We start from the raw sequence: 8,945 nt of genomic DNA, 5'->3' as shown, positions 1-8,945 counted from the left end.
TCATTAAAACTCAACAAATTTTTTTTCGATTGTAGTGAATACAAAGCATCATTTATCAGAAATTTTGTACCATTAGGTAACAAAAAATTTGCTTTACCACAAACTTTAATCAAGTCTACTATGACCTGATATTGTATTCACAATTGTTTTTGTTTGTTTTAGTTCTAAAAAATATCTTTTATCTTGGAGAATAGTGTGTGTTGTACCACTAACAGGTATTCAAATTTCCATTAGATTAGTTTTTTGTTTAGCTTTGTTCATAGCAGTTTCCATATTTGAACTTCAAACAAAATATGCAATGAAAAAAATTACTGAAAATACATATGTAATTTATTGAAAAATATAAGGCATATCATAATTATACAATAAAACATTAGCATATGAGCACATAAAAAATAAAATATTGTACATTTCAATTCCACCAATATATTGATCATTTTCAGAAAAATCATTCAGAAAAACTACAGCATCAAAATGAGTTGAATCACTCAAACAGCCACTGTGTTTAGTGAAGTTGGTATCTTTTTTTTTTCCCTTTACGGATTCTTTATAGAGTTTACAAAGGTTCTCGGGGGCTCGACAAATACGAGACCAATGTCCTGGAGTGCCGCATCTAAAACAAGAACTTTCAAATTGTTTTGAGTGATTTTCATCAACACTCATGTTCCCATGATGCTTTTTCAGTGGTGGTTCGTGACGTCCTTTTGAGATGAGTTATAGAAGTAACTATCTCGACTGTTTGCAAAATCACGGTCGCGACCACGACCACTTCCATGTCCACGTCCACGACCATGACTTCGATTTCGACCTCGAACAAAACCTTGTATTTGACTTTGATTTTGGTTTTCAGGTTTAAATTCATTTTTACTTACACCATTTACTTCTCGAAATGCTGTTGATCCAGTGGGTCGGGACTGATGATTTCTCATTAGTAGCTCGTTGTTCTTTTCCGCCACAAGAAGATATGCGATAAGTTCAGAATATATCGCAAATCCAAGCATTCTATATTGTTATTGTAGAGTTATACTTGATACGTGAAAAGTGAAAAATGTTTTTTTCAAGCATTTCCGATTACGCAATCTCATGTCCACGAAATTTTAATTGCGAGATTATTCGATACATCGCTGAGTTGTAATCACTGAATTTCTTAAATTATTGGAATCTTAACGTATTTCATTCGTCACGGGCAGTCGAAAGTATAACTTCTCTTATATGTTCAAATCTTTTTTTAATCCTTTCCATAAAGCCATGAGATCTTTTTCAATGAGATATTCACGTTTTAATCTTTCATCAAGATGTTGACGCAAAAATATGATAGTTTTTGTTTTTCTTGTGATGATGAAATACCATTTTCTTTAATGGTCTCACTTAGATCTAATGGCTCAATATGTATTTCTACATCGAGAGTCCGTGACATATAATTTTTTCCTGTAATGTCGAGCACAACAAATTCGAGCTTTGCCAAATTTGACATGGTCGTACTAGAAAAATAACAATGCAATTTATTAGTTAAGTTCTAAATCTATTAATATGAAAATAAAAAGTAACGGAATAAATTATAAGTACAAGCATTCTTAAAAATAAAGCAAAAATGTGAGGTGGATATTCTCCGATAAATACAAGATTAGTGAGTATAATAACCAAAATAATTATACAAAATAACCTTAAAAGAACCATTTTCTTCTTCTTCGAAAATTTTGATGAAGAAAATTTTTAGGGAAGAAGAGTAAGTTTGGAGTGATTGAATGTATTTGTAAAATCATATTTATAGGGTAAAAACTAGCTGTTTATTACCGTTACAAAATCTGCAAAAATAAATGTATGTATATGTAAATTTTATGGTAATAATATGATGTATATAATGTTAATCATGTTTAAATAATTATGTATATCACATCGCAATATCATAATGAGGTGTCAGAGACTCTTTTTATATAATATTGTGATATTATAATATATATATATATATATATAATTATTATATAACACAATAAAAATATATAAACGGTGAAATAATCACATCATGTTATTATAATGAGGTGTCATATACTCTTTTTATATAATAACATGATATTATTCAAATATATATACAATAAATAAACAGTAACACAATAAAATTATATAAGCAGTGTAACAATATAATCATATCACGTTATTATAATGAGGTGTCATAGACTTCTTTTATATAATAACATGATATTATATATTAAATATATATACAATAAAATAAATAAACAGTAAAATAAATATTCACTTGTGAATATTGTTACTTTTTCTTTGTGTTTTGGAGCTTGAAAAAATATAGAGAACTGAACATTTCAGTATCATGTTGATAACATATTAAAAGAAAAAAATTATGGTAAAAAGTAAAAATCTCAAACTCACGAAATATATTAAACTACATATTTTATAAAATTTGTCTACTCAATTATGTTCTTTTTCACAAATTAAAACCGATTTATAAAATTTTTTAAAAAATAATCCAAAAATAAATACATGTCACACACTTTTTCAGTATTTATAACTTTTGTTTTGAACCGACTGTCTCATGTTTGCATCAGTTCTAACATTACTTATAACACTCCTTCCAACCAAGAAACCCCTTGTATTTTATCTTCGTTGGTTCGGCTTTTCGGAGCTTCCGAATTGCAGCATCTCCCATTTTGAAATAAATTGCTCTTCGTTTTTTTTTCTGAATTTGGTCTTGATTCACGGTTTAGGGTTTTTTTGAAGTGAAGCATGTATAGTGGATCGGGTGATGGCGAAGGTCACGATACGTCTGCGCCAAGGAAAATTCCGCCTGCTTCTTCGATGCTTTGGGTCCGAAACATTCGCAGATATATTGGATCTGGGGCGGGCCTCGGCTCCGAAGCTCTCATGGGTTTGTTTGTTCTTCCCATCAAACTCTAGTTGTACGAACTAGCAGCATTAATTAGAGAGTCATAGAATTTTAGTTGACTAAACTGTAAATTTTCATATGTTTCTTAAGAGAAATTCTGCAGTGATGAGCACAATATATTTGTTCATTGTTGTGAATTTTAGTTAAATTGGACATTCTCCTTTTGGAAGAAGTTAAGTGTGGTTTTGAAATATAAGAAATGGAGACATGGGTGTGTTTTTATATCAAATAGATTTGATTCTTGAAGTTGTATCTGGACCCTCTCAGTTTTGCAGACAACCGAAGGATCCATTATGTGAGTTAAGTTGCAAGCATACAGTTTTTTTGCATTTCTTTGGGCTCAGTTTTGTGGTGGTTTGGATATGATTTGCCTAAGTTATCAGATCGTATCGTCATACTGTGTAGCTGTAGACTAAAGTTTTGTATATGAAACCAAATGCTTATGAAGTACCCTTGTAAACTTAGAGCCTGCTTTCTGTCTGTCAGAACTAGAAACGAAAAGGATTTTGCTAGAAATTTTTAAAGAGAAGCAACAAAAGAATGCTGAAGCTGGCACGATCCCAAGCTTCTACAAGAAGGTATTTCTTCGAAGTTTCATGGAATATGAGTTACTTGAAGAAACAAATTCCAGTATTTTGATATATAATCCCCCTAATTCTTTAAATGTTGGCCCGCCTGGTACATTGTGTTTATATGGTCTATTCTCTTTTTACACATCATCCCACAATTGGGATTACATGTTTTAAGCAATGTTTTCCTGTCATTTTTCTGTATCTTTTAGGTTTTGCATATTGATTCTTTTGCATGCAAACATTCTGCACTAATCCTCAATCATGCATGTACCTTTGGGCATTGATAGTGGTTGGTTTCTTGTTCTTCTTATTGGGTTTTTCTTATTGATTCTTATGCATGCAAAAGTTCTGCGCTAATCCTCTATCATGCATGTACCTTTGGGCATTGATGATGGTTGGTTTCTTGTTCTTCGTGTTGGGTTAATTGAGTTACCTTCCGTTAGCACTCATATTCCTGTTTCGTTCAGAAACCAGAAGAAGGCTCCATCAGCCATAGGGTACAGAGGCTGGCAAAGTATCGGTTTCTGAAGGTATTTACTTTGACTTGAGAACTGCGCGTTACAGATATTAGAGCTTTCTATTCATAACATTGAGCATTAAAATTAATTTTTGAAGTGTTTTTGTCAAGGAGATATATTTTTGTAAGCAGCAAGTTTGTCATACAATATTTGGTCTGTCATGAATTTATATGATTCCTCTCTTGTCCTGAGCCTGATAAAGTTCCATTTCCTCTGTCAGAAACAATCTGATCTTCTGCTAAATGCTGATGATTTGGATGCTATGTGGGTTTGTTTAAGGGAAAATTGTGTCATAGATGATGCCACGGGTGCTGAAAAGGTGAGTTAGTATCTAAATTTCATCTGAGTTATTATTTCTGCAATTGTTTTTTTTATCCAATTTTTGGTCCTTTCTTCTACATGAGAAATATTTGTTTGTGGTGGAACTTCTCCCACACGAGCACTCCAACGCATTCTGAATTTATTTATTTTCTCAATAGATAGGCATAATCATCTTGCTATATTGTTTATATTCCCATGTGGATTGCCTGCAGTATTTTTTTTATCTTGTTAGGGAATATATAATAGTATGACAACCTTTTTGTTTGGTTCATTATAACATATTATTTTTTTCATCTGTCCGTTACCCAGGATTTTTCTACTCTTCTTTCTCTATGGAATTGTTTTGTTTTAATCATTATATCTATTTAACTGAATATGATCATGCTGAAATACAATTTTTGTCATTGTTTAGATGAACTATGAAGACTTTTGCCACATTGCCTCTGTATGTACGGAACAAATAGGCCCTAAATGTCGACGTTTTTTCAGTCCTTCAAATTTCATGAAGTTTGAGAAAGATGAACTAGGAAGAATCGCCATCCTTCCTTTCTATCTTTATGTGATGCGTACGGTAAGTGATGTTTCTCCTCTAAGACCAGCTTGGTGTGGATACTGCCTCCTCCCTTTATATCACATATTTGGATTTTATAGTTCCAACTGTTGGTATATACGTACCTGCAAAGAAAAACCACGGTTACTCAATTAACATTAAGAATTTTTCATACCGGCGGAGTATTCACGGGGTTACTGCAGAACATTTGTGTTCCCCTTGTAATGGAAAAAGAATATTCAATGAGGATTTACTCTTTTTCAATAAGAAGAAGAAAAAGGAATTATATATACATGAAAAAAAGCCTTGTAATTTACTTTGGTTCCTTTCCAGGTTTCACTTACTCAAGCCAGAATCGATATGAGTGAGCTTGACGAGGATTCTGATGGCTTTCTCCAGCCTCATGTATGTTTATTGTGCCTTTGAGCATTTTGTTCAGCAAGATGGTCGTGTATTTATGTTCTAATTACCAGAATTTGGTTATCTTATATGTGCTTATTTCTTCACTTTTACAAAAATTAGGAAATGGAATCATATATTGGAGGTCTTATTCGTAATTTGGCACAACTGCGGGATATGCCGGGAGCTTTTGTGCAGATGTACTGTCGTATAGCTGCACACAAGTTTTTCTTCTTTTGTGATCCTCATAAACGAGGTTCACACTCGACTGCTTTTCCTTGTATCAGGTCAATTAATTTGGTTCTATCTGCATCTAACGGTGTTCGATGACTACAGGTAAGGCATGCATAAAGAAAGTCCTACTCAGTAATTGTCTCCAGGAATTGATGGAGCTTCACCAGGTAGATTGTTTGAATAATTAGTTGATAAAAATAAATTTTTCTTGTGATGTTAGTTCGATTAAGAATTTTTTCCTTTTTTATTCACCGTAGGAAAGCGAGGAAGAAGTTACTGATAATGAACAGGCAGAAAACTGGTTCTCTTTGACTTCTGCTCAACGCATATGTGGTTAGATTTTTTACTCTGGACATGTTTTACTTAATTATAATGATTTGTTCAGATTCATGATTTTGCTGTCTCTTTTCTCTGGGCTCATATTGATATCTGGAGTTGTATTTCATGGAACATCTTATTCTTTATCTGATCTTCTTCAAGTAGCTTTTGAGTGTAGTTGTAAGATTTGACTTAGTGGTGTAAGTTAGGGATAGGAAGAAATCGACTCAAAATTAAGTTTATACCATTTCTACTCTGTGACTATCGTCTCTTATCATACTGGAGCATTTTTCATCTATTCGCGTTCATAGAATCAGGTCCTATCATCTTTGAAATAAAAATATGTAAATTGCTGATACATAGCTTATAGTTTACTTCTTTTTATTTTTAGTCCGTGCATGAGCTTATAGACCATATGGGTGATGTTTGCAGACATGTTCCTTGCTCTTGATAAAGACATGAACGGAACGTTGAGCAAACAGGAGCTACGGGATTATGCTGATGGGACATTGACAGATATTTTTATTGAGAGAGGTAGAAGCCAAATTGAGTTTCCTCTACCTCCTGTTTAAGTATGAAATTTAATTACAATTTGATCATGTTGTTCAACTCCAATTATTGCTTCAACTGAAGGGAAAAAGTCATTTTGACCATTATATATCTATGTAAAACCAGTTGGCTCACTAAAGGAGAATGTTGGTACATAACTTCCTACAAATTTCAATTTTAAAATATGACCTCATTTTTATAAGCATTGTCCATACATTGGACCACTGTAGTTATAGTTTTGAAGCATTTATCCTACGCATAGTACTTTACTGTTGTTTGCAAATGTGAAGGTTATGGATAAAAAAAGGTCAAATAAGTTTATAAAAAAATGTCCCCACTCAGATGTGTTTAATGCAACCTATTAATTTCCAGTTTGTCCTGTTCTAAATAGTGTTCGATGAGCATGTCCGGCGTGGAAAAAGTGGCGGTGGTAACGCTCGAGAGATGGATTTCGAGAGTTTTCTTGACTTTGTTCTGTCCCTAGAAAACAAAGATACTACCGAAGGATTAACGTATTTGTTTCGGTGTCTTGATCTTGGTGGTAGGGGATTCCTTACAACTGCTGACATACACACGCTGTTCAGGTAAACGCTAATGATAATTCAATTTGAAATAGGATGTTTGTGGATTTTTTATATCTGCGTCACACTGAATTTTTTGGTTGAATATACTGCTAAGATCTTGAACATCTTTTTAATTTATTTACCCGTGACCAAGCAAAATAGAAACAGGATGAGTGGAAAAAAACAAGGGTAACATCAAGAACAACCCGCCCCTCTCTCTCTCTCTCTCTCTCTCTCATGTTTTCCAATTGAATCATCCAACAAAAACTTCTGGAATTTTTTTTTGGAAGTTTTGTGGTGCTTCTGTTATCCATACAAGTATGTCACAAGTGATGCCACATTTTTTACAATGATCCGATGAACTAAGGTGTTCAAGGTCAACACACTAGGTGCGCCACAGTGCATAGGTAGAGGCAAATCCAAGATTTTGGATGAATGGGGATGATTCGATAATTTTGGTGGAGGAACTAATAATTTTAGAATAAATACAGATTAGTTTAATTTTTTTCTTCTGGCTGTTGGCTACTTATGCTGAATAACGTCCCATGCTATGTGTAAAATAGGGATGTGCATCAAAAATGGATCGAGGGAGGGAACTACGAGCTGTGTATCGAGGATGTAAGAGATGAAATATGGGATATGGTGAAGCCGTCAGATCCGTTGATGATAACATTGGACGATCTTTTGGCTTGCAAACAAGGTGGCACAGTAGCAAGCATGTTAATAGATGTCCGCGGCTTCTGGGCGCATGACAATAGAGAAAACCTTCTGCAAGAAGAGGAAGAGCCAGAAGAGGAACCACAAGGTTGAGTTCTTAGCAACAACTTTTAGTATACGTGTACTAGAATTGTATTTTTCCATTTGTTCTGTTTACTATGAAATCTTATGTTGAGAATTTATCATTATGTGTTGAGAATTGCTACTGAGTTATGGGGACGTGCATGTGAGTGTTGTTTGTGGTTTTTGAAATCATCGATTCATATTTTAGAAAAACGAGAGATGTATATACCACAAAAGATATTTTAGGTGGGATAGTCCGCCAAACCCAATTGCGGTCGGTGTGTCATAAAAATGAAACGCACCAAATTTTGTTACGTTTAACAAATTCAAGGACCATTTAGTGATTTTTTGACCAAAAAAATACCCTTCGATGTTCTATGATTGCCATGAAATTGCGTTATGTCACCACATTTTGCAAAATATATTACTTTAAAATAAGAACAATACGTACGTACATGTGTTTTAAATAACTTTTAATAATTCTAAGTTTCTTTTATAATATAGTAAACCATTATTTTCATTAAAAATTTAATTTTTTTCTTGCATTACTATTACCATTATTTTCATAACATGATGATGTATTGTGGTCATAATACATGACTTTTCAAGGTCCAAAGAAATACAACTTAATACTGACTCATTATTAATTTTGGAAAAAGAGTAGGTCTCTTGTGAGACGATCTCACGAATCTTTATCTGTGAGACGGGTCAATCCTATCGATATTCACAATAATCTTTATCTGTGAGACGAGTCAATTCTACCGATATTCACAAAAAAAATTAATATTTTTTCATGGATGACCTAAATAAGAAATCTGTCTCACAAAATACGATCCGTAAGACTATCTCACACAAGTTTTGGCTTTGGAAAAATTGATAAAGATACTTTAAGCTTGCTTTTAATAATTTTGGAAAAATTGATAAAGATACTTTAATTGTGGTCATCACGTGGGATGCTACTTTTAGCAAAAGGTGCTTTTAATTTAAAAAAACAGATTAAAAGTTTTATTGGTTAATGATTAGTGAGTCAATCACGTGGGGTTTCTACTTTAAATTTGTATTCTAAAAATTAAGTTTTGTATTTTGTATTTTATATCCAAAAATTAATCAGAAAACTACAGTTTAAGAAATAATAAAATAACTTGATTAAATAGTTTAATTCCAAAAATGAGTCAACGATGACTACCTACATTTATTTATTATTAGAGACAAGTACTCAAAAGAATTTCTCCATTAATTTTA

At 32.8% G+C, this 8,945-nt stretch overlaps 1 protein-coding gene across 1 annotated transcript; it reads left to right on the top strand.

Annotated features, from left to right (window-relative positions):
- The first annotated feature begins 2,557 nt into the window (after window positions 1–2,557).
- On the top strand, window positions 2,558–7,849 carry LOC142547773 (putative serine/threonine-protein phosphatase 2A regulatory subunit B'' subunit TON2). Its single transcript, XM_075656230.1, has 12 exons — window positions 2,558–2,881; window positions 3,386–3,477; window positions 3,939–4,001; window positions 4,210–4,308; window positions 4,723–4,881; window positions 5,194–5,265; window positions 5,383–5,515; window positions 5,596–5,660; window positions 5,751–5,826; window positions 6,244–6,345; window positions 6,752–6,944; window positions 7,487–7,849. Exons 1-12 carry the CDS (start codon window positions 2,740–2,742, stop codon window positions 7,731–7,733), a joined length of 1,443 nt encoding a protein of 480 aa, XP_075512345.1. The 5' UTR covers window positions 2,558–2,739; the 3' UTR covers window positions 7,734–7,849.
- Window positions 7,850–8,945: the final 1,096 nt, after the last annotated feature.

Source organism: Primulina tabacum, chromosome 5 (genome assembly GCF_025594145.1).
Source record: "Primulina tabacum isolate GXHZ01 chromosome 5, ASM2559414v2, whole genome shotgun sequence".
NCBI lineage: Eukaryota > Viridiplantae > Streptophyta > Magnoliopsida > Lamiales > Gesneriaceae > Primulina > Primulina tabacum.
This window is presented reverse-complemented; position numbering and strand designations above follow the sequence as displayed.

Coding starts and splice junctions, on each gene's coding strand:
- LOC142547773 (XM_075656230.1), top strand. CDS start 2,740: ATGTATAGTGGATCGGGTGATGGCGAAGGTCACGATACGTCTGCGCCA. Junction 3,478..3,938: donor TCCCAAGCTTCTACAAGAAG/GTATTTCTTCGA, acceptor TGTTTCGTTCAG/AAACCAGAAGAAGGCTCCAT. Junction 5,827..6,243: donor TTCTGCTCAACGCATATGTG/GTTAGATTTTTT, acceptor TGATGTTTGCAG/ACATGTTCCTTGCTCTTGAT.